The following is a 25,544-nucleotide window of genomic DNA, read 5'->3' as shown; positions in this document are numbered from 1 at the left end:
AATAATCCTAGGGTAGGTATGTGTGGCCCTGTAAGGGACTCAAAGGATTCTGGCTTTTATTCTGAGCCAGATGGGAGTCATTGAAGGGTTTTGAGCAGAGGGAGAAATTGATCCGAATTATATTTTAATCAGATTGCTCTGGCTGCTGCCAAATACATCTCTTTGACTCTTACCTCTCCCTTTCTCCCATATCCCGTTAGCCCAAAAGTTCTGCCAGTCCTGCCTCCAGAGTACTTAATCCTCCAAATTGGGTTCTTCAGGCTACCCTTCTCGATCCTGTTAGCCCTTATTTAAAATCAATGTGTAATCTTTATAGATAAGCAATTTTTCTGATTACAAAAGTAATGCATATTCCTGTGAAAGTTTTCAAAAATTTTAAAAGGTAGAGAAAGGAAAATGTCAATCACATATAATCTCAGTACCTAGAGAGAAATGTGAACATTTTACTATGTTTCCATTCGGCCTGTGCATTAGGTGCCCTGCTATATTTCCTAGATCTGTTTTTTTTTTTTTTTTACTTCACATTATATTGTAAAGTCTTCCCCCATGTCATTAAGAATTTCTTTGAAAACATTTTTTACTGGCTCCACATTATTCTATCACATACATCACCAAAAAATTCTAATGCAAGAAAATGTAACGAGTCCACTTGCTGGATATTAGGCTACTTTCAATTTTTTCTCGCTGTTTCTCAATTGTACTGCAATCATTATCTTTGTTCTTAAATCCTCCTCTGCTAGTATTCGCAATAACATCTCAACGGGAGTCCGTATTTCCAGCTTTTTCCACACCAACCCATGCTGGATGGGGCCTGCGGGCTCTTTCCAGGGCTCCCGTCAAATCCGATCACCTCAGCCTGGAATTCCAGGGTCTCTGCAAGCCTGCTTATAACTCTCATCCGGCCTCAGCTCCTGCAACTCCTCCCTGCTTCTGGAACCAACTGTCCTCCAAACACAGCTTCTGCCTCCAGTAGGACGTCGTCCTTCATCTGCAACACCGGCCACCCCGTTCCTGCCTGTGGAAATCCCCTGAGGTCCTCTGTGTCCCTGCCCCATGTGACGGGGCTCGCCACCCTGTGACACCTCCAGCACTTTTACATCATGCAGCCCAGAATGCCCTAATGTGTCTTTTAGCTGCTTCTCTGTCCTGCTATCCTGGGAGTGCCATATGTGGGTGGGCACTGTGTCCGTCCTGCTCACCTCTGCACCCATAATGCCTAGCACAGTGCCTGGCCCGTGGCCTACAGCACACGGCGCAGTCACAGAATGGTCACCCATTGACTTTAAGCTTGCAAAAGCGGCAGGAACTTCGTTGTTAGGTCGGCGGCATCACCTCCTGCACATGAGCGGTGGCTTCAGGAGCCACATCTGCAACTGACCACGTCTCATGACTTCTACTGCGTCCTCCTTAGAACAAGCCACCCCCGTCACCATGACATGGATGATTGCAGCGGCCCCCTGTCCCGTGTTCTCTCTTCTCTCTTCCTGCCCCTCCGCCCAGCAGCCAGAGTGAACCCCTTAGCATGGCAAAAATCACATGAATCCCCCGGCACAGCTCCTCTTAAATGGGTCCCCCACGCCACTTAGTCTAAAGACAAGGATCCTGGCCACTTCTCGATCTCTTTTGCCATCAGTCATTCCCATGGTTTCTCCATCCCAATGAGACTACCTCACAAACACCAAGATCACCCCTGCCCCAGGGCCTTTGCCCTTGCTGTGCCCTCTCCCAGTGGCCACATGGCTCATCTCGTCTCAGTCAGGTCTCTGCTGAAATGTCACCTCAGCCAAGAGGATTTCTCGGAGCACGTCCTCTGAGACAATGCAGCAGGGTCTAATCTGTTTGCCCTGTCTGGGGCAGCAACACCTGTCACCTCCTATCCTTTCATTGTGCTTTATTTCTCTCCATGGTCCTTACTACCATCGCTATTATTTTAGTCATCTCTTTCTGTATTATCTGGCTCCTTGCACTCAAATATAAGCTCCGTGAGCACAAGGATGTCATGTGTTTTGTTCACTGCTCCGTCCCCAGCTCCCAGAACTGCACCCAACATTCAGTTGTCGCTTGATAAATATTTGCCGAGTGAGCATGTGAATGGATGCATGAATGAAGGTGACCCCTTCTCTCTATCCCACAGGATGAGGAGGGGCTCAGATCTCCAGAAAAAGCTAGGAGTGGATTCTGGAGGGTGACCTCAGTCTAGGCAAAACCCCTGTGACAAGTCCTGTGGCAGAGCTAAATTCTGAAGTCTCCCTATACACACGATGGCAGTGTGGTGGTTTTAAAAATATGTCCACACCTTTTTAGATACATCTCCCTTCAAAAGGTGCAGCTTAATTCCCCTCCAAAGAGTGTGGGCTGGACTCACGGGCTCGCTTCTAACAAACAGAAATGGTGGAATGTCACTTCCAAGGTATGATAGAAGAAGCCTACGGCTTCCTCTGAGGGGTCCCCCCAGTTTTCCTCTGTCTCTCAGAGCACACACACTGGGGGAAGCTGGCTGCCATGACGTGAGTATCCCCATGGACAGGTCTACACCGTAAGGAACTAAAGTCTCCAGCCAATAGCCAGGGACGAACGGAAGCCTGTCCACAGCCATGTGAGTGAGTCTGGAAGCAGATCCTGCAGTCCCACTTGAGTCTTCAGCTGGCAGCCGCCTCATGACTGACCTGAAACCAGAACTATCCAGCCAAGCCGCCCCCAGATTCCTGCCTCTCAGCGCCTGTGATGTCATATTTATTGTTTGAGGATCATTTGTTACACAGCAATAGATGACTGATACAGTCAGCGTGTTTTGTCCAATTCCCTGCAGTAAGTAATCCTGCACCACCGGCGCTTGCCTTTCCAGGTGGCTTCCTGTAATACAAGCTCCTGAACTTGCCACTTGAGGGAGAAGGAGGGAGGAGCATGCCGCCAGTCCTCTCTGGGTGCCAACAATGTGGTGGGTGTAGTGAAAAGGACATAGGCTGCCGGGCTGGACTTGGCTAGATTTAATCTTGCCAACTGTGTGATCTGCAGCAAGTACTTTTCAGAGACTCCTTTTAGTCATTTATAAAATGGTAATAGTAAAGCAATCAGGCATGTGGTAAAGATGATGGAGATACATTCTGCCTGGCGCTAAGCACAAGCTATGCACACCATTACCGTTCATTCTCTTTGCCATTCTTTTTTCTTGCTACTCACATGTCAAGGTCTTCGCTGATGACTAACTCATCTCAAAATGTCAACCACAAAAATCATGTATAAATCCCAAGCCTTATTTTTATTTTTATTTATTTATTTACTTATCTATTTATATTTAGAGAGGAAGGTGGGGGAGGGGCAGAGGAAGAGAGAGAGAATTTTAAGCAGGCTCCACGCCCAGTGCAGAACCTGACGTGGAGCTCAGTCTCACAACCCTGAGATCATGACTTGAGCCCAAATCAAGAGCCAGAGACTGAGCCACCCAGGTGCCCCTCAAGCCTTATTTTTAAACAGAGGTGGATTTCCTGTGAAGCTAGTGAAATTCAAGTACGATGGCCCCTCACTTACCTGGGCCCCTTTCACAGTCTTGTACCTAGTTTCATATTCATAATTGTGTATTCTTTTTCCTAAAGAGGGGTCCCTAATCACAAGGAAAACATATCATACTCTATAGAATGCAAGGAAAGTAAGAAAAATCACTGCACTACCTACATTTGTCAATAAAAATAAAATAATAAAATGAATTCAATTTCCACCTCAAAACACTTTAAAAAGAACAACAAAGTAAACCAAAAGAAAGCATAAAAATAATAAAGATAAAAGCAGAAATTAATGAGAATAGAGAAACAGTAAATCAACAAGTAAAATCTTGTTTTTTAAAAAAGTTAACAAACTAAACAAATCATTTGCTACCTTGGTCAAGATAAATAGGAGCCAACACAAATGTACAAAATACAGGATGTCAAGGAGGAAATAACCACTGCAACAGAAGAAAAGTTTACAATTATAAGAGACAACTTCACAAAATGACTTTGCAAATAGGGGCACCTGGGTGGCTCAGTCGGTTAAGCATGACCCTCAGGTCATGATCCCAGGGTCCTGGGATCGAGCCTCACATCGGGCTCCCTGCTCAGCAGGGAGCCTACTTCTCCCTCTCTTCCCTGCTCATGCTCTCTCTTGCTATCTCTCTCTCTCTCAAATAAATAAATAAAATCTTAAAAAAAAAAAAAGACTTCTTTGCAAATGAATCTGAAAAACTATGTGCAATGGATGATTTCCCAGGAAAATTAAAATTACCCAAATTGACCACCATTAGAGTTAGAAAATTTAAATAGACCCAATTCCATTGAAGAAACGGAGAAATTTAGTAAGGAACTAAACTACACAAAAGCTTCAGACTTTCCACAGGAAAGTCTTCCACACCTTCAAAGACCAGATAATCCAATGCTCTTAAAATATTCCACAGCACTGAGAAAGAAGGAAAACTTTTTAATTTGTTTTATGAAGCAAATATAATACTGATAGCTAAAGCAGAAGCAGTAGCGAGAAATATATATAGACCAGTATCATTCATAAATATCCCTGCAAAATTTCTAAATAAAATATTAGCAACAGTGAGTCTAACATTACATTAAGAAAATAATACATCATGAATAAGTGGGATTTGTTCAAGTATGCAGTGTTGATTCACTATTACAAATCCATTAAAACCATAGTGCACATTGATAAATCTCAGTCCAGAAAATCATGATTAGCTCCACAAATCCTGAGAAAAATTCAATACCTCTTCACAGAAAGAAATAAAAAGAATACACTCAAAAACTTAGAGACTGTGGTATACTTTCTTAATACGATGGAATATATATAATTTCATCCTAAAGCTAGTATCTTATTTAATAGGAAAACATCGGAGGCATTTCCTCTAAGGTGGGGAACAAAGCAAGGATGTCCACTAATCTCCACTACGCTTTGACACTGTACTAGAGATATTAGCCAATGCAATTAGACAAGGGAAATCAAGTCGAGCCATAAGAACTAATAAATTGTGAAGGTTATTGTGAAGATCATCTGAACTAAGTTAATTCGACAGCTCTGGAAGGACTCCCAATAAATGTTAGCCATTAGTACCATTTTCAACTGATACTTTGGTGTTAATGCTACAATTGCTTAAGAGTTCCTGTGGCTTGTCTCCTTTACCTTCTTAGAGTTCCAGGCTGTGGCACTCCAGGGAAGAATAAACTGTGATGACAGAAGGCAGAAGACATAGGTCAAGTTCTTTTATTTTGACATCTGCAGGTTGTGTGATCTTCAGCAAGTGAATTAACCTCTCTGGATGTTGGGCTCCTCCTCTATAAAATTAAGAGGCAAGCCTCTGTCCTTGACATCTCTGATATTGTGGTTTATAACTTATTATCAAAAACCCACTTACCTCCACCAAGCAGATACAGAAGCAGTGGGAGAAACAGCTCCTACCAAAAGCAAAAATAATTCCAGCAACTCTCCTTACTTGGATCCTTTCCTGCCTGATATGTGTCCCCACTCCCACCATGAAATGCTCCATTGGATCCTTTCGAATTCATGCTCACTATCTAAAGACACTGTAAAGTTTCTATACACCTGGGACCTATGGCCCAGAGAGGAACCATGATTCACCCAAAAATCTGGCCCTAGCTCCTTTGTTAGGGCAAAACACAAAAGATCTTTCCAGCTATTGGAATGAAAAGAAGATTCCTGCCAGACAGTGACATGCCTAAGGCCAAGGACAGAGTGTGGCAAGAGGTTCTCACTCAGAAGAGAAGGTACTCATCAGATTCTGACAAAGACTCTTTCTTTGGCCGAACTTGAATTGGCTCCTCTGAGTCCTCTTTCTGACCAAGCTCCAACCTTGAGCTCTGTCCTTGACCTGCTCAGTCTGGTTTTAACAGGAATCCTGCAGGGCCAGTTGAACAAAAATCCCCCCATGCTTGGTATCTGATCACCTTGGCCTGCCTCCAGAAAAGCCCTAATTGAGTTGGTCTAGCAAGCATCCCCCAGCCCTGACGTCTCCTCTTGTCATCTTCCATCCACTGACCCCACTGTGCACTTGTGCTTGTACTCAGAGTTGAGCTTGATCTCTCTCCCCTACTGCAGAACACCACAGCAGCTCCTTCGTAGTCTTCCTTACCAACCTTATCAGGTGTCATGAATAATTTTTCTTTAACGATTTCTAAGATTGTGACCACCTGCTGCCATCAGCCCAGGTCTGCTGAGCTTCGCCCTGAGGCATCCCTGCCGGGACCTGTTTCACAATCCAGGATGAAAGATCCCTTCAAACCATCCCTATAAATCAGGCCAGGACCTTTGGTCTTCCAAGTTGACCCAAAGAGAGTCCCAAATCCTCCTGCCCCTTGGGGCCAGGGAGCAGCTCAGATGCAGCCAAGAGAAATGTCACTTTGCATTTATTATTCTTAGACTTTTTTGGCCTTGACCCCCTCTCCCCACTCAGCTGCCTTTCCCCTGCACCTGGCCTGCTGCCTATACTCTGTAACTCAGTCAACACCTGCTGAATGAGGGCGAGGATGAAGGCTCCTGCGGACAGAGAGAAACGGAAGAAACATGGTGCCCTTTGGCCCCAGACTCGGCTTCCCTTGCCGCAGCTCCAAGGAGAAAACCCACATAAGCAAAGATGCTCTTGTCCAGGCCCCTCCCTCACTCCCTTCGTTGTTTTCGGCATCTGCCTGTTGGGCCGGGACGGGGGTGGGGGGCGTGGGGGGGTGGAGCTCCTTTGTTCTGTTTCCCCAATTGCTGGGTGGAAACCAGAGCTACATCTTTCCTCTGCCAGTTCCCCCTCACCCTGAGGGACTTGCCAAAGCACTTGTCTGTGAGGGCCACCTCCGCTCTCGGGCCTCCTCAGAGACACGTGGGGGCAGAGGGAAGGGTGTCTGCCTGTCTTCTCACTCCCAGGCTTCTTCAGTGTCCCTGGGACCCAGACCACAGAACAGACTCGGGGCTGAAAGGACACTGGGAAACTGGGGCTAGAGTAGGAACCCCAACCCGCACCACACACCTGGACCGAGAACGCTCTTTGCTTCCGGTCCCTGACAAGAGCAAGCTCTGGTGTGAGAAGCTGATGGGGTGGGGAGCTGCATGAGAAACCTCTGTACTTTCTGTTCAAGTTAGCTGTAAACCTCAAACTGCTCTAAAAAATAAGGCTTATTTGGGGCAAAAGTAGAGCTTATTTAATCCAAGGGGGGGGTGCCTTTTGTATGCCTTTTATTACTATTATTTCATTGTCCTGGTAAATCAGCGCTATGGACTGGATGTTTGTGTCCCTCAAAACCCATATGTTAAAGCCCAAAGCCCCAGTACGAGGGTATTTGGAGGTGAAGCCTTTGGCAGAGGATTGGGTTTAGGTGAAGTCATGAGGGTGGAGCCCCCATGATGGGATTAGCGTCCCTAGAAGAAGACGTGGAGACCAGAGTTCTCTCTCTCCCTCTCTGTCCCCACTCCGTGAGACCCAGCAAGAAGGACCATCTGCAAGCCAGGAAGGCAGATGTCCTCACCGGACACCGAATCTGCAGGCACCTTGATCTGGGACTTCCCAGGCTCCAGAACTATGAAAAATAAAGTTCCTGTTGCTTGAGCCCCCCCGTCTGTGGTATGCTGTCATCACCGTCCTAGCCGACCGACACAATTTTCAGTCAGCTTATTCTAATTTACAAAAGCTTTTGGTCCATGACTGATTGGAGGGGGTGGGAAATAGTCCTTCGTCCCAGATAGCCTGAGAAGCTGTGACCCGCACCAACAGCCCTGGTCCAGGAGCCGGAAGTCTGGTCGCCCCACTGCTGCTTTGCTCTCAGCTCTGAGCCTCAGCTCGGTCAGCTGCAAAGTGAGGTTGTGGAGTGACCGGACCTTGCCAGCGTGGCTGCTCAGCGCATGTCCGCTGCTCTTGGTAAATATGGGCAGCCCCACGCAGTGAGGGGCCATGGACCCCTCTCCCAAATCTCACCATTGGGCAGGGTGTCCCGAAGAAAGCAGGCCTCGGAAGAAATTCTGCCAGCCAGGCACAAACACGCCCTGGCATGTCTGCCCACAACAGTCCTACGTACGCTTGGGAGAGTCCCACCCTGGCCTCAGACACTTGGACACACAGCTTGTGTGAAAGGGTACAAGTGACAACATTAGGAAGGAGCAGCCCGTGTCCTGATCCATCCCATGACAGTCTCAGGAACTGGGGACCAGATTCTTCCTCCTCACTGGTGCAAAGGCAATGGTGACTCTGCGAGGCTTCTCCCCGGTCAGAGGGATCTTGTACTTCACCAGCAGAAGCTTGTTTCAAAGGCCCCTCATGCTAATCAGTCAACGCTCTAGTGTAATCTTGGTAACTACATTTGAGATGCTTTGTCACCACCTCAGTGGATCCACCGCCTGTGGATTCTTAAGGGACTCAAATGCAAAAGGGCTGCCCCGCCTGTGTATACTCAGTTATGGATGCACGTGTACATCACGTTATAATGCTGTGTACTACACGCAGACACAGAACAGGGAGATGAATAATATAACCTCTAATTCCCTCCCAGGGCAAATAGATATAACATGTTGTATTATAATTATATTGCAATATATAATATATATATGTTCTTTAATATTCCTTGACGTCTGAGAAGCAAGACAGAAGTCAGTTTCCTGACTTCACTGATACCTTCAGATCTTGGAAGTACATGGGACACCCCCCAGGCGGCTAGGTCAACTCTTCAAAGCAGAGACAGGTCCCCATTTCCTCCTGCTAGGTGTCAAGCGATGCCCTCGGTCTCACGCTCCCCTTTCCTCTTCTGGTTGCTGTTGGCAAATTTCCTTTCCTCAGAATGGCCCAGACCACCTCTGTGACTGTTTCTCCAAGGCTAGAAACAGATGCCATCTGCATGGCGGGCGCCCGCCTACCTTCCCCGAAACTTCACGGTGAGGCCCGCGGTGGCAGCTGGAGGGAGGGGCACAGACTTCAGAAGGGGAAGAGGAGGGATGCAGCTAAAAACAATGCCCTCCCAGAGTGGGACAAAGCATAAACCTAGAGCGGTGAGAAAGGCCAGGCCTTCTTGCCCAGACCAGGAGGAGAGAACCTGGACCGGGTTACGTGGGCTACACTTAGCTTACAGAGGCCAGAGAGCCTGTGTGAGGCAGGGGCTTGTAACACACTGGAGACCCCAGCAAAGTGGGCCAAGCCCCAGTGCACAGATCCGGTGCAGACAGCTAGGGCTTCTAGAGAAATCAAGAGCTGGCTCACTCACACGGAAAAATCAGGGCCTGGGGGTGGGCCGATAGAAGGGAGAAACTGCCACGGGGAAGCCCCACCAACCTCCTCCGCGAACACAGCGGCCGGCCCCCGGCCCGTCTCCCCCCCCCCCCCAGCTCTCCCTGCCTTCCAGCTCTGCCTCCCCAGCCCCGGCTCTCCCCCCCCCCGCCCCCCAGCGCCTCCAAACACTCGTCCCCTCTTGGTTACTCAGTCCCCAGGCCCCTCCGCAATTCCCACTGTGGCCTGGTTCGCTGGCTTGCCGCCAGGCCAGTCTGCACTCCCATTAGGCACGCTAGGAGCCTTACCCAGCACTCTGTCACAGACACAGGAAATGCCAACCCCCCGCCGCCTGGGAGGTTCTGGAAACGGGCTGCTCGCGGGGGTGCCTGGCATCTCCACCACTGAACTTCGGAGCGACCTGGGGCGTTACTGAACCTCATCTTCCTCGTCTGTAAAATGGGGACTGTAAGAGCACCCACCTCTTAGGCTGTTGGGCGGCGAGCGGAGAGTGTGGGGGCCGCTAATGGTGGCTAGAGCACAGGAGGGCCCAGCAAGGCCCTTAGCTCACAGCCTCCTACCGCAGCCTCGGCTAGTCTCCAGCAGCACGTGATCTCTTGAAATGCCAGTTAAAGCCGGTACTCCCGTGTTAAACTCTTCGGGGCTACCTCATTGTTAGCAGAACAATCCAGCCTGAGGCTCTCCCCACTGGCCTCCCCGCTGCCCCCAGGGCTCAACCCCTCCTAAGGAAAGGTCTGGCCACCTACGCCCACACAAATGTTGGACACGGAGCCCAGAGGTCCAAAGTACCCGTTTTTATTCTCAGTTGGGCCTTAGCCATCACTAGTTTTGCAAGCACGAATAAATGCAATCAACAAGAACCTCTCCCTAAACATCTTTCATTGCCATTTGTCACTGAACGAGTTTCCCGTTCTTCCTAAAGACACCGTGATTTGGGGGTGACGTAAAACGAAGCTTGACAAGTGCAGAACATCGGGATTAGTCATCCTGCTTCTGGGCCCTCTGCTCCCTCGTGGAGCAGCGAGAGGCTGCGGGAGCTCTACACAGCAGTCCCAGCAGCTCTGTCCTTCCACGGAGGGAGGAATTCGGGGAGCACAAGAGCCCCGGCTGCGGAGATGGGCGAAGAATCGTCAGCGGGGGTTCTGCCCACGTGACCTGGTGGAGGCTGCCTCCACGGCCTCCAGATCAGTGCCTCCAAAAGCCAAATGGGCCTGGAAGAAGCCGCTTGCCCACCCCTGAAAGTCCTCAGGCAGCAGCAGAGGAGCTGGAGAGTGAGAACAAATGTCCTCCAGAGTGCCTGTCCCCCCTTCTGAGGGCTGCCCAGAGGGCACGCGGACTCCCGGCCAGGGCACTCCAAGGTCAGGAGGGATCATTCTGCCTTCGGGGTGCATCTTCCTTCCCGCCCACCCCGCTCAGGCCGAACCCCACAGGTTCACAGAACGGTCTCCCGGATGACGCCGATGAGGCTGTGGGGCCGCTCAGCCTCTGCTCGCTGGGGCCTCCTCTCGGCTCTCGGCCCCCCCGCCGGGACGAAGGTGCTCAGGTCCCCGCAGCTCCGCAGGTGCAAGAAGCCAGGCTGTCTCCGCGAGGGCGGCACGTGGGTCCGGGAAGTGCTGGGCTGCAACGGGGCCATTATCTTGGGGAGAATAAGAGGGTGGGGGAGACGTTAGGCTGCACCACGACCTGCCTTCTCTAGCCAGCCAGGCACTGCTTAGCTTCGTTGCTTTGGAAAAGAAAATAGGGTGTTTTCCCAAAGTGGAACACACTTGGAATTCCAGATACCTTCCACAGATTGCCTCTTTCCTAACGTTCCTCAGACATTCCCCCGATTTGCTATCGTTTCAGCTGCCGACCTGCCTCACGTCACTTCCCTGATTCGTCTGTGGCAGGTGATTTTACACTTTTGCTTTACACTTAACATTCTTCTCGTCATTTTTACCCAGTTTGCCTGGGGTCTGAGACAGTGCTTCTCACCGGGGTCTGCAGGTTTCTGGAGGGGAGGGGAGCTGCTACCGAGGATCCCCTGCTCCCCGACAGCGAGTGTGACAGGCGGGGCTGCAACGTCCGTAGTTCTAACAAGAACCCAGGTGATACCAATGTTCTTGAAAAGTTGATAACCACCTGTGGGGCACTGTGACCAGCTAACGAGTTTTAAAATGTCACCCAAAAGCAGTGATGCTTCCAGTTAATCTGATAACCCTTCGATAACAAAACATAATAAGCAACATAAAAACTCGGCCATTTTTATTTGTAAAAAATGCTTAAGAATGGTTCTACCGCTAGATCTGTTTTACAATGTAGCATATATGTAACTTGAAATATATAATAATATCACTTACTTTGTAAAATGGCAAATGTTTGGGAGACCCCTCATCCGGCTGGGACCGAGGAGGGGAGAACTCTCTAGTATGTACAATTTCCAGAAGTTGCCCAGTCATGCTCTAGGACCTTTGTTAGCACCTTGAGAAAAACCCAAGCGTTTCATGACCCCCTAACATCACAGAACAATCACTGGGCTGACTTTTTGTTTAGTTTGTACTATTCTGAGCTTTTAAAGGCCTCAGAAGGTTAATCCCTCCAAGAGATGGGACGTTAAATTTTGCTAACACACTGTTATTATATTTGTCTTTAAAGCCCTGTCGTTTCCTGGTTAAAAAAAAAATTCCAACATTCATAGATGTCAATTGCTGTGACATGTAAGTTGGGGCAAGTGGTTTTGATAGGAATAAACATGAGACGGATCTAAAACCTATTCGAGTCATACTAGGAAAAGTGAAAGTGTGCAAAGCTGGGTAGAGTCGGGAATAAAGACTCTCCTTCCGCTTGTCTCTACCTTCTTTTCTCTGGGGAGGATGTCGCACTGGGCCTCGCCACTGGGGTCCACTCCCGGAAGGCGCCAGGAGATGGCCCAGAGTCCACTGCAACAGTCCCAGTACCTGCAGTTTTATCCAGACTCGGCACAAAGACCCAGCCAACATCTGCAGTGAGAGCGTCTGTTGAGCTCTAAGTGCTTGGTCATTTTCCCCAAAGCTATTTTCCAGGGAAGACTGAGCAGAAGATCCAGACCAATGGCTTGGCAGATACTCCAACTCTGACCTCACTAGAGCTTGGCAGCCTCCGACAAGCGGCTCCAAATACTTGCTCTGTGCAGCGGGCTGTTGGGGCCAGACGGAGGAAGGAGGCAGGGAATGACTTCTGGAGGAGGCCAGGGTTAGGAGGATGCAAGTATCTCCCCTACACAGATGCTAAGTAGAGCGTGACCCAAGACCACCAGCTGGCCGCTCCTTTAGAAAGCAGACACCAAGAGGGTCCGCGGTTCATGTACCTCTTCACGCGAGTCATCACATTGCTCTTCTGTTCCCCTGGGTCACCTGAGGGGCTGGGAGAGAAATTGGCTTCTGGCTTTTGTCAGAGGAGGCCAGCAGGTAGAAAGGGAAATGGAAAGGAAAGTGAGAAGGAACTTACTCAATCGGCCTCAACTCACCCAGGACCCTGCAGCCCAATGTACGTGTTTACTGCCCACAGACGCGGGCGGGTCACACTGTGAGCCACTGTGCTCCGAGGTCACAGAAACCACCCCACAGTCAAGGGCAACAAAGCAAATGCCTAAAAAGTAACAACTTTTTAAAAAATTTATTTATTTATTTGAGAGAGAAAGCACAAGGGGATGGGCAGAAGGAGAGGGAGAGAGAGAATCCCAGGCAGACTCTAAGTTGAGTGTGGAGCCCTACGCACGGCTTGATCCCGGGACCCTGAGATCATGACCTGAGCTGAAATCAAGAGTCGGATGCTTAACTGACTGAGCTCCCCAGGTGACCCTGGCAGCGGTTTTTAAAAGAGGTGGGTAATTACAGCTGTGACCCATCCCCAGTTCTCAGCAGAAGGAAATCCCATTCAGAGGTACAGGTGTTGAGACCACCTAGTCTAACACTTCACTTTAAAAAATGAGAAGACTGGGGCACCTGGGTGGTTCAGTCGGTTAAGCATCTGCCTTTGGCTCAGGTCATGATCCCAGGGTCCTGGCATCAAGCCCAGGGGCTCCCTGCTCAGCGGGCAGTCTGCTTCTCCCTCTCCCTCTGCCCTTCCCCCCACTTGTGTGCTTGCACTCTCTTTCAAATAAAGAAATAAAATCTTTTTTAAAAGTAAACAAAAATGAGAAAACTGACACCCAAATGGATTATGTTACGTGCCCGATTTTATCTTTCCCCTGGGTGACCTCAGCTTAGGGAATTGTGCTTTTTCATCTAGAACCTATGGAGAAAAGATCATTTATTCCTCTAAGTCCTATTGGTTTAGGTGTCTTGCCACCATTTCACGGGAATATGAAAACTCATGTTACGTCCATCATTGCCAGAGTGCTGAGAAACCGCGCCCTATCCAGGGAAACCCAACTTGGCAAATGGAGGGCTGACAGTGCCCCACGCTGCCCAGACCCCTTGCTTTTATTCCCGAGCGGCACCGCTTTCTTTTCCCAGGCGTGTTCTACATTCGGGGAAAATCGCTTTCTCTCCCTGGGCCAGGAAGCTTGTGGAAAAGTCATCACGCCTGAAAAGAAAGTGCTCCGGCTTCTTCTCTCTCCCTCCCCAGACTTCCTCACCCCCAATTTCCTTGATACCCTGACTGTGAACTTACTGCGCCTTGGACAGGAAATCAGAGAAGGCGCTTCAGCTGCTCTGGAAACAAGTTCTCTGACTCATGCCCGAGATCAGTAATAAAACTACCTGTTCTAGGAAACTGGCACTGGTGATGGCCTCCTCCATGTGCTCCTCATCGGACTTGAGAACAGATTTAATGTTCTCCACAAGCTCGTGGATGTCTGGGGTCATACTGCAGGACGACTGCTCCAGGAACCTCGCCACCAGCAGTTTGGTGTCCATGTAGGACTTGTAATCTATCAGGGACCGAGGCCGGCATCGCGAAGCTCTGCACCTCAAACCTCTCCTCAAGGTCACCGTGGCCAGATCTGGTCTTCCCTCGGTCTGCGTTGCGGCTTCGCAGCTGAGCACGGGGACAGCTGTGGGCAGAGACAAACAATACGTGCCCGTTGGCCACGCCCCTGTGAGCACACGCCCGGACCCGAGACAGCACGGGCCACGGAACTTGGCGCAGAAAGCAGGTTGCAAATGTCAACGACCATGCACATCTTGCTTTTCATCTCACAGAAGGAAAAGGGGGGGGGGAGGCGAAGAAAACCAAAAACCAGAAAACAATGACACAAGCTCATTCCCTGAAGTTCCGATAGGACGTGTCCCCAGAACATTTTGTTGTGCCACATAAAACATGATCACGAAGGAGGAGACAGATGACAGGGAAGAGCATCAAGAATGCAGCAACAGTGCCGTGGGGTAATGACCAGTGAGTGGGGATGGGTGGGTGAGCAGATAAAAGAGGGACCTGATGCGAGAATGCTCCAAGGGCGGAGGATGAAGGAGCCACTTCAAGAGAGAGGCTGAGGAGGGACAAGACGGCGGGACGAATGGAGTGCTCCACCCCCTTTGACTGTACCTTTGTCCTAAACATCCTCAGGGCATGGTGCCGACTTATCCACGCTCACACCATGGCTGTGAGGCAGCTCTAGGGCTGAGTATTAACAGAAAGAAAACACCAGGTGCGGAAAAATCACACGTCGTTCCAGAAGTCAACCGCAGCCTGGGAGATCCACCGCCACAGGCTCTAATGTCCACAACTAGCGGCATCAGAAGGGCTTAAGGACCGGCAGAACATGGCTGCACCACCAAGTGGGTGAAGGGGAATGCAGGCCCGGTCTCCGCATGTTCGTAAGCCAGCCAGCAACCTTCAGTGTACACGACCCTGGAGGTTTCAGTCTGTGACGGCCTGACAAGCAAGCGGGAATCTGATATTCAAGGAAGAAAGGAAGCAGAGGGCGAGAGGGCAGGTGGAGGGAGGGGAGCATCCCTTTTCCTCGGGAGAAAGGTTGGCGCTCTAAACCGGGGTTAGCGGCCACCCTCCAGGCTGCCACGTGCATGTCACAGAGAGCCGGAGTTTTCCAGGAAGGCTCCCTGCAGACGCTCGTGTGTGAGGACAGTCAGGGACTACAGTCAGTCACTGGAAGGCAATCTGGGCCGTCTACAGCAAAGGACTCCAACGCTGTAGGTGAACACATGTCTCCTCCCCCCTGCAGCACGGCAGATCTGGGAGGATCTCACTAAGCTGTGCAGAGAGCCAAGTTTCTCTTAATGCTGGCGAGTGGCCAGCTCGAGTCCTCAACTTGCCAGGTCGGGTGGTAGAGACCCGCCGTGAAATGGGCCTGGGGAGCTGAGGGGCCGGGCTGCCGGCCTGGGGGTTTGCAGAGGCGCTCAGTCCCAGGCAGTGGGACTCCTCCCAGCTCAGAAGACAAGAGGAGTGTTCTCTCTGGCTCGCACACGGTCAGTCCAGGGCTGCAGCGAACAACACAGGATGTCAGAGGGACAGAACCAAGACTGCAAGGGGGTGACACGGGGCCCCAGAGAGAGCAAGGAGAGAGCGTCTGCAAAGTCGTATTTGCACAGAGCTTGAGGACAGCAGAGGCCCTGCTCCCTGACCAGAGGTCACCGGAAGAAGCCTGGGCGGCGGGATTAGAGATTTTCATTTTCTCCCTTTCTTTCCTTTATTTTATTTTTACAGTTTTCCACCATGCAGAGCTATTTGGAGATGTTCAGGTATTCACATATTCAGAAAAAGGACTCAATGTTATTTTAAGTCTTTAACATGTTTTAAATTTAAAATTATTCCAATGACATCTGTAACAAACTTCACACAGAAAGGGAGAGCATGGGAATGTGAGTTTCACTCTATCTAAAACTTCTTAAAACAGGTCAGATTCAAACAACTCAACTACGCGTTCAAAGTAAAAAAAAAAAAAAAAAGATAATTTAGGTCATAAGAGGGGGTAAAAAAAATATATACCCCTTGAACTTTTTCCTTGAGAACGTTTATTTCCATAAGACTGTGAGCACCCAGAAATCAGAACGACATTTGCATTTTCTTCATTTCATACCTCAAACACTATCATGTGCAACCAAATGCTTTTGCTGACAATGACTTCAAAAGAAAAAACTCCACCAGCCTTAAATGTGGCAGGTGAATATTCCTAATGTGCATGAGAATATTGTATTTTCCCAAGACCTCTTAACCTCTCTCAAGACATCTCTCAAGCTGCAGGGCGGTGGGTGGCCAGAGGCACCCGCATTCACCTGGCCGCTTTGGGGCAAACACGCACAGTGCTGTGCAAGAGGCTTGGGGAGTGACATCACCTCTCTCCGCGGAATGATGGAGCACAGGGTCACTCCTCGATCTTGTCCTCAGGGCTGGGAAGACTCTCCGGCTTCCCGTGGGAGGTAGCTGGTTTGCATCGGGAGTTGAGATAGATGTGCTTTCTTCTCTGGGTGTGTTAGGAATGTCCTCACCTGATTTTTTTTTTTTTTTAAAGAAGAGAAACATAAATTATTTCACCAGCTGCTGCCTTCAAAATGTTGGGCAGGAAAGCGCCCGTGAGCCCAAACCTTCAGGGGCAGGGGAACAGAGTTAACCACATTTGCTTAGGCTGTTGGCCGGTGAGCTTTTATTTCCCAGCACCATGGGAAACGCTTCCTCTCCAAACCACCCCTCCACACCTAAAAGAAGCCAACAAAAAATTGTAAGTCCAAGAGTAAAATCAAGAAGCCCTTGCAAATGTCAGGTGGTTTTTTTATTTTGTTTTGTTTTTTTCTGCAAGTGCTTAGAATCTTCTCCAGGGAAGCGTCCTGGTGCAGCACTAGAAAGTTCCTAGTGGCTTTCCAGTTTTTGGCAATGCAAGGTGAGCCTGGGGGGGGGGGGGGCCTGGGGGGGTGGGGGGGAAGAAATGCCTGCCCAGCTCTGGCGACTTCCCTGAGGGCTGCAGACCATGAATGCAGGCAGTGGAAGCATCCACACGGCCCAGGGTATGGGCCGGGCTGTGAAAAGCTTGATGGCCACAGGAAAGAGCCAGTGGCCACCTCGTGGATGGGGAGAACCACTCAAGAAACGGATGACTTCTGCTCAGGACAACCACATCATGTCATCGGCGAGCCTGAGTGTGGTCTGGGAAACTTTAAGAAATGGGAGAAGCAACAAACATACTTAGGGAAGAGAGCACTTCTGCATTATTCTAAGATGGAAGGTGAACGGAACAGAAACTCATTCCAAATGGTGCTGCTGAAAAGTCACCCCCATCGAAAATACCTGGAGAGTTGATCCATTATTTATCACCCCTGCCATTTTGTGCTGGTGGACAATTCTCCAGGCCATTTCAAACCTCTCCAAAGACAAAGAGCTGCAATCATGATCCCTTGAATGACAAGGATAACTGCAAACTGACTCTTGTTTTTCGAGGCAGGACGGAAAAATCAGTGTTCACTACACGTGAAGGCAGCATGACCTGGACCCAACGTTATAAATGACAGCGCAATCTCACGGCAAATCATCCTGCCATAGACAAAACGCTTTTTTTCCCTTTAAAAGGGCCCATCTTATTTTAACAGGAGAAAGAAAATCTTAGGTGGGCAAACACAAGGATGCCACATTAAACTCTCTAATCCGTTTCACAGGTCCCTGAGAAGGGTCTGGTGACTCATCAAAGATTCTGAGGATATTTTTATTTCTGTTCACACAGTATCTCCTACTTGCCAACTGTTGACAGTATTTTTACACCTGGAAAGAAGGATGTAATTTGTGGGGTTTTTTAAAGATTTTTAAAATTTATTTATTTGAGAGAGTGCATGCGCGTGCGCACGCGCACACACACACACGCATGCATCAGTGGGGGAGGGGCAGAGGGAGAGGAAGAAGCAGACTCTCCGCTGAGCAGGAAACCTGATGCAGGGCTCGATCCCAGGACCCTGGGATCATGTCCTGAGCTAAAGGCAGACGTTTCACTGACTGAGCCACCCAGACGTCCCAAGAAGGATGTAATTTGAACCACTGGCTTCAAGATATCTGACCTCCAACAAAATATCATATAGGTCATTATTTCATGATGTCTTACTTGATGGAATCCTGAGTTTGGACAGCAATCGTGTATTTATTACCTTGAGTCAGTGGTATGCAGATCGGTTCCAAGGGGCTCGTGGCACCTTCTAATCCTTCTGGCATGTGGAATGAAGGTCCCTACATCACAGGAGAAAAGAGGGTTATTTGTTGATATTCAGCTCATCCCCCACCTGGACTCCACTGAACTTAGGAGCATGTTCAAGGCCCAGTGTCCCACTGTGCTCTGCACGCCAGGCTGCTTTTCCTACCAGCAGTCAACATAGCAATGAGAAACCACGGGCCATACCTGCTCCTGGTCCGTCTGGCTCACCACGGCTTCATAGGGAGGCGGAGGGCCCAGGGGACAGAACACTTCCACACCTTTGATTCGTGCTCCGTGGATGTGTGGGAGGGGAATAACATCAGGACCAACCATCCTAGGAAAAGCATCTTGGCATCAGGAAGCACAGTCTGCAGACTTCTCGTCTGACGTACTCACTTCTGCATGATGATGGCCTTTACCTCGGGCCGGTTATCCGCTGACAGAGCAGAAGACCCCTCACCCTTCCAAGACAGTCTTTTGGCCCAGAAGCTGGGGGGGATAATCTCAGCTGGTGGAGTGCCCAGAGTTTCTGAGGCAAGTGACAACGTATAAAATGCAATACCATCATTTCTTTTGCATCCATGAGCCAAAAAGCAAGCAATCATCCACAAAGACAGAAAGCAGATTAGTGGTTCTGGGGGCTGGGGCCTGGGGAGTGACTGCTGAATGGGTACGGGTCACCCTGGAGGTGATGAACATGCTGCAAAACCAGATGGTGGTGGAGGTTGCACAGTACCTCGATTGTACCAAATCCCACTCAACAGTACGCTTTCAAATGGTTCAACTCATGTTATGTCAACCTCACCTCAATGAAAGAAAAAACAAAACCAGGGACTTGGGGCAACTCAATTATTTCTTACATTAGTACATGACAAAATCCTTGCCGGCGTTTCCCTAATGTCTGATTCATGGTAGAAACTCCCTATTTGTTAAATAAATATTTGAAGGTCTGAATTACTTTTTTCCAGGAAAGTGAACAATATCACAGCTCAAAGACAAAGCAGGATGAATCACAGAGTGACCCTTCCTAAATACAGTCAGTCAACAAACACTGGCTGAGCACTGCCTTCATGCCAGGCACTGGGCTTTTGTCCTGTGAGTGGGAGACCCTCCATAGCAAATAAATAAATAAACCACAAGACTTTCTGCCCGTGTTCATAGAAAACTCACACACACAAATAATCTAGATAATAAAGAGCCTAAATTGTAAAACGATAGTTTAAAATATACAGAAACTTGTTCCTTTTGACCAAACTTCCAGTTATAAAATAAATAAGTCCTGGGGGATGTAATATACAGCATGGTGACTACAGTTAATAATACTGTATTCCCGGGGCGCCTGGGTGGCTCAGTCATTGGGCGTCTGCCTTCGGCTCAGGTCATGGTCCCAGGGTCCTGGGATCAAGCCCAGCATCGGGCTCCCTGCTCCTTGGGAGCCTGCTTCTCCTTCTCCCGCTCCCCCTGCTTGTGTTCCTCTCTCGTTGTGTCTCTGTCTGTCAAATACATACATACATACATACATACATACATAATACTGTATTCCCTATTTGAAAGTTGCTAAGAGAGTAAACCCTAAAAGTTTTCATCATGAGAAAAACAATCCCGTAATGTTGTGTGGTGATGGATGTTAACTAGACTTACGGGTGGCGATCACTCCACAATATACACAAATATGGAATCATTATGCCATACACCTGAAGCTAATAGAATGTCCTCGGTCAATTATATCCCATTTTAAAAAGATACAAGGAAGACCAGAAAACCTGTACTCAGGCTGTGGAGTATTGGAGAATTGAAAGTGGAGAATGAAAATAAGAGGTAATAGCAAAAGTTTAATGCCCATTCTCCAAATATGAAAATGGACATAAGCTGAAGGAGACAAGTGAAAGATTCTGGGCCAGTGGCACACGAGGGCTGCTTTTTTTAGAAAGGGGCTCTGTGGATTCATGGGCGTTTCATTTTATTCCTGTGCCCATTTAAAATGCAAATGGTGGAGGAAAAAAAGTTGAAAAAGATGCGATGCTCTGGATTTCCTAGCAGTAAAACCGTGGACGAGGGGACTTGCTTTACTCAGTGAGCCCTAGGGACTCCTTCAGTCCTCTCCAGAGGGCCAGTCTTCAAACCTGAGTTAGCATGACCCCATGAGCCATCTTTCCAGCACTCACAAATCCCCTGGCTTCCCCTCTCAGCCAGCTCCCCTCATTTCTCCCCTGCTGTGTCCTCCCCAGGAAAGCAAATACCCCCCGGCTTTGCCTGTTGGTTTGTTAGCTCCAGTGGTCCTTGACGTTCCCCACCCAATGGCTATGTTCACAGAGAAGAGAGGGTTTGCTTGGGGCCCGGAGGTCGGGGGAACACACTTCCATTTTAGATCTTACACGACCATGGAATCCCTTTAAGAAGGGGGAGAGGGAAGGGGACACATTTTCTTTAAATCGACTACAATGAACGACTTCTTATGGTGGTAATTATAATGACCAAGAAAGCCTCCGTGTGACAGAAGGTGCTTCTAGGAAAAAAAGGAAGGTTCCTTTCCTATGAAGCAGTTCTCCTTATTTCATATCTTTTGGGTACAAAGGGATCTGTCGGGGGAAACAGGTGTGCTGTGTCCTGGCAGGTGTTTTCCTGACCCCTTATGGCCCCCAACCCTAGCTAGGGAGTAGAATCACCTGGGGAGGTTTGCAGACTATGGGAGACCTAGGCCTTGTCTCTAGAAATTCTGCTCTAAGTGCCTGTGGTGGGGCCCACACAGATAAGAAGAGATTGTGATCTCCTAAAAATCAGCTAAGTGGCCGTGTGGGGCTGCCACGCAGGGCTGTACTGGGCACGGAGTCACCCACAAGCAGAGCCTGGCACCACTTGAGTTTGGGTTCTGAACTTCATGAGGAAAAGGAGTGAGTTTACTATGTTCACCACTGAGGAATAAATGCCTGTGTTCAATTTTCCATAATGTTCCGTGCTCTGTAACACATTACGTCCCATGGTACAACCAGGTCCCCAGTTACAGAATAGGTGGGATGCTCTCCTTTTTGGTCCCAGCTCCAACCAATTTCTGAGGATGGGGGTTGGGGGGAGACTCCCTGGGGTCGTGGAGGAGGAGTGCACAGCCCCAACTGTCCTTACAAATCAAGTCACGAGTCAGAAACCCATCTTTGGATGGAAACCTTCACTGCAATCATGTTTCTGTTTATGGCAGTAATTTGAGAAGTCCTTTCTCAAGGAGGGACCAATGCATGAAGTGGTTGTATTTATAGAAGGTAAATAAATAAAGCCTTCTGAGAGGTAATAATACCTTGCAGGAAGTGGGCAGCTTGCATTGTGTGAAAACTCTTCACGTACCCGGTTGTGGAAATACTAAAGAAAACATTCGTTACTATTCTTGCCTGCCTGCTTCTAAAAAAGAAAATCACCAGTTGGGGTCAAACAGTGTCTATAAAATGGATATATAAGAATCTAGCAGGGGCGCCTGGGTGGCTCAGTCGTTGGGCGTCTGCCTTCGGCTCGGGTCGTGATCCTAGGGTCCTGGGATCGAGCCCCATGTCGGGCTTCCTGCTCCGCGGGAAGCCTGCTTCTCCCTCTCCTGCTCGCCCTGCTTGTGTTCCCTCTCTCGCTGTATCTCTCTCTGTCAAATAAATAAATAAAATCTTAAAAAAAAAAAAGAATCTAGCAAAGTCGGTCAAATGCAAAAATACCTTTGATACAATATGTATCTAAAAGTGAATAAATGTAGCCATTTAACAAGTAAAGTGGACCGCCCTCTAGTATTGGGAGAATTTCAGAAAATGAGGCTGTTTGCCCATTGGAGATATGATCCAGGCCTCCAGGTATATACTTTAGGCCTAGCAGTGTCTCCTTTCCCACAAGGATGTATTACTTTAACACCCTTCCCCATGTTCATTCCCGAAAGTTCTGAATGATAAAGCCCTTGGTGAGAAGCTTGTCTGGATTTGGTGAGGGGCAGTCTCGGGACTCAGAGGGGCGAATTCAGGGATGCACCCACATCCCAAAGAGTGGAAATACCCACACTGATAAGCATTACTATGGAGGAACCGAAAAGAGAAACGGAAGAGAGAAGGGCAGGCAGGGGAGGGGCGGTCTACAGGACAGTGAGACTCCTACACCTGCATGAGTCACTTTCCCTTTCTGCCACTGCAGGAAATTAAATCTGTCTGTTGCCTCCTCTTAGGTCAACCAAGGGCTCACCTACAATCTCAGAGAGCCGCTTAATTCTTCTCCAAGACGGCATTTCTCTATTTCTCTTCCCAACCACGAAATAACAGGCTTTTTTTTTTTTTTTTTTTTACTGCCTTCCAACATGGCCCTCTACACACAGCCAGAGACTGGGCTAAGGTATGAGCAAAGGTGTCCTTTGGTGCACAAAGACTATGTCTCTCTGGCCCCTGTAATTTTTGCCTCATTCCCTAATACACTACAAAAGTCATCCTAGCCCCCCAAGCTTCAAAATTCCAGTACACCACCCCCTGAACAACAGGGAGGCTGAATTTCCCCGTGCATCCACGGGCGCCCCTCCAGCTTTGTGGCCATCTTGAGCTCCCCCTAGGTGGGTGAGGAGGGGAGGGTGTGGAGATGGGGTGTAGGCATGACTCTGAGCAACAGGTCGGGAGGTTACCCATGGAAAAGAACGTTAACAGTGTCTGGGCGGTAGCTCCCACTGGTGACCTGCTTCAAAGCCACATGTGGCCGTCCTGAGCATTAGCAAGAGGATTTCCAAAAACCCCAAGGCTGCCACCACATTTGTCTGACAACTCTCCACGTATACCTTGGGGATTAAAAGTAGAAATTCCTGGCCCTCTGAATCTCAAGCTAAAGACACAAGTCTCTCTTATAGAATTCAGAGACTTTCTTTTGGAAGCTTAAATATGGTTTGCTGATCCTTGAAATTTGGCTTAAGATCACTTCACCCACAAAGCCAACCCTGACTGGCTGATTCTTCCTTCAAAGCTCTCTGCAGCCCATTCACCATCCTGGGTTAGGTGGTCCTCCTCGGTGCACTCAAAATCTCTCTTTTGAGAATTATTATGATCCTTGCAACACTCAGCTGTAATGACCCAGGATGCGAGCTCCTTGAGAGGGGAAGGAGGCAGGTCTAAGTCATTTGAATGTCACCAACCCTGGGGGGGGGGGGGAGGTGAATAGTAAGCAGCAGAGGACTGATTAAATGTTTGTCGAATGAATAAACAAAGTCATTCTTTAGAGAGGTACAATTCTAGAAGTCCATAACAACCAGACGAACGCATGCATCATTTCCTTCTGTGGATAGTCATTTCTGAGATTTAAGAAACAAACGATAAATTTTGAGCTAGAATTTGAAAAAGGAAACCAGCGTGGTGTCTATTTTTTCTAGACCAGGGAGAAGTCATGAATAATTAATCTCTTTTTAATGGCTTGGAAGAATGTCATGATTTGGGGCCCTGCTGATGGTGTTATAATGAACATCAATTTGGCCTGAGCGTGTTTCCTGGGCAACCGCAGCTCTCAATCAAGTCACATGACAGCGACTGTCTCACTGGGTGTCAGTTTTCCTGGGAAGCTAATTGAAATGGAAAAAGTATATCCTTAGTTCGAGGTGGGACTTTTCTTTGGTTTCAGCCGTTTATCAGACAAAACAGCAGGGTGGGGAAGAGGGATAGAAAATCCTGAAAACGGGCGCCTAGCTGGCTCAGTGGGCACAGTGTACGAGGCTTGATCTCAGGGTCTTGAGTTCAAGCCCCACACTGGGCGTGGAGCCTACTTCAAAAAGGAAGAAAGAAAGAAAAAGAAAAAGAAAAAAAAAAGAAAATCCTGAAAAGTAACACCATCTGTCTAGATTTTGGAGAGAAGTAAGCTCATGCCATAGGTCCTGGAAACCTTTCAGTCTTCCAAACGAAGGCCACCTCACAGATGGCTGGGGCGGGGGCACTCAGGAAGGCTACCTGCGGTTCATCCGGGGCGTGCACGAGTAAAATGTGGCGAAATAGGAGGGGGGCGGCACTGGCGGCACGAAGTCATCAGGGTCTGGGATCCGTCCGTGTTCTTCCACTTCTTCGGCAGAAATCTGGGATTCGTCCTAATGAAACAAGCACCTTGGTTAGTCAACAGCCTTCATGACAAAGGCTCCATGGGCCACAGTCATGGTGCCACCTTGTATGGACTTACGATGCAGGGTCTTCTGGCTGCAAATATCTGGAGGTAGCGAAGGGCAGCTGCTGCCAAGCAGACGGTGGTGGTCAGGGCGTTCAAGGCACACAGGGCGAAAAGAACTTTCTAGGACAAGGAAACAGTAACACCACTGAGCACGTCAAAGCTGATGACCAGGGGCGCCTGGGTGGCTCACTGGTTAAGCGTCTGCCTTCAGCTCAGGTCATGATCCCAGGGTCCTGGGATCGAGCCCCGCGTCGGGCTCCCTGCTCCGCGGGAAGCCTGCTTCTCCCTCTCCCACTCCCCCTGCTTGTGTTCCCTCTCTCGCTGTGTGTGTGTCTCTCTCTCTGTCAAATAAATAAATGAAATCTTAAAAAAAAAAAAGCTGATGACCAGAAGGCAATAGAAAAACTGTTTTAAATAATAATAAAGATGTCACAATAAACCAATTCTCATGGGAAGATGGATGCGAAGGACTTTGATGTCTGGCTCGTGGTAAGTGCCAAATAAATACTGGTTATTAATATGGCTCTCATGCAGTCATATAAGCATTTTAAAAAACTTATCTTAGAGGCTTCCTGTCCCAGAAAGCCCTGGTATTACAAGTTTTCTTTTTGCCAGCATCAGAACATTGTCTGGAAATGTTCCTTCCAGAAGAGCAAGGAGCGTCTCTTCTGAAGTTGGTGTCCCCAGGGATAGGAATTCCAGCCTCCCACTGGGGACGGCCTGCTGTTTTATTGGTGGCCACTGATTCTATTTTGGGAGCGATTGGCAGAGCTCCCCTGGGCACCCAGCTACGACAGCGCGGGGGGCAGGCCAGGCAGAGCATAAAGAGGGCATCTCTTCTCCAAACCCACGTCTCAAAATAGCCGTAAGGGCAATTCCAAAAGTTTCTTTTGCCACAGTCTTGGCTCCTTGGCGAGGCTTTCCCCAAGAGGGGTCTTGGCTCAAAGTTTGGGGGTGACTCAGCTACCAGAAATCCAGAAGCCAAAGACAGAAGGCCACTTTTACATTCTCAGAGAGCTGGCAGCGGAGAGACTCCTCCTTCGAACAAAAAAACAAACCCAAAACAAA

General features: G+C 48.8%; 1 protein-coding gene across 2 annotated transcripts in view; it reads right to left on the bottom strand.

Annotated features, from left to right (window-relative positions):
- Positions 1 to 10,650: 10,650 nt before the first annotated feature.
- The window catches only part of ENTREP1 (endosomal transmembrane epsin interactor 1), a 60,743-nt gene continuing 45,849 nt past the window's right edge, over positions 10,651 to 25,544 (bottom strand). Inside the window, exons 5-11 of one of the 2 annotated variants that reach the window (XM_088018947.1) lie at positions 24,489 to 24,596; positions 24,266 to 24,399; positions 18,528 to 18,669; positions 18,292 to 18,370; positions 16,501 to 16,653; positions 13,969 to 14,261; positions 10,651 to 10,883 (exon numbers count right to left, since the gene is read on the bottom strand). In XM_088018947.1, coding sequence (XP_087875073.1) covers positions 10,680 to 10,883; positions 13,969 to 14,261; positions 16,501 to 16,653; positions 18,292 to 18,370; positions 18,528 to 18,669; positions 24,266 to 24,399; positions 24,489 to 24,596 — 1,113 coding nt within the window. In that variant the 3' untranslated portion in view covers positions 10,651 to 10,679. The remainder of the gene's footprint in view (positions 10,884 to 13,968; positions 14,262 to 16,500; positions 16,654 to 18,291; positions 18,371 to 18,527; positions 18,670 to 24,265; positions 24,400 to 24,488; positions 24,597 to 25,544) is intronic. The other variant, XM_088018946.1, reaches the window with a different exon arrangement.

The sequence above is a fragment of the Eumetopias jubatus genome, unplaced genomic scaffold (genome assembly GCF_037043125.1).
Source record: "Eumetopias jubatus isolate StellerSeaLion01/CBP00866 unplaced genomic scaffold, mEumJub1_p1.0 scaffold_15, whole genome shotgun sequence".
Classification (NCBI taxonomy): domain Eukaryota; kingdom Metazoa; phylum Chordata; class Mammalia; order Carnivora; family Otariidae; genus Eumetopias; species Eumetopias jubatus.
This window is presented reverse-complemented; position numbering and strand designations above follow the sequence as displayed.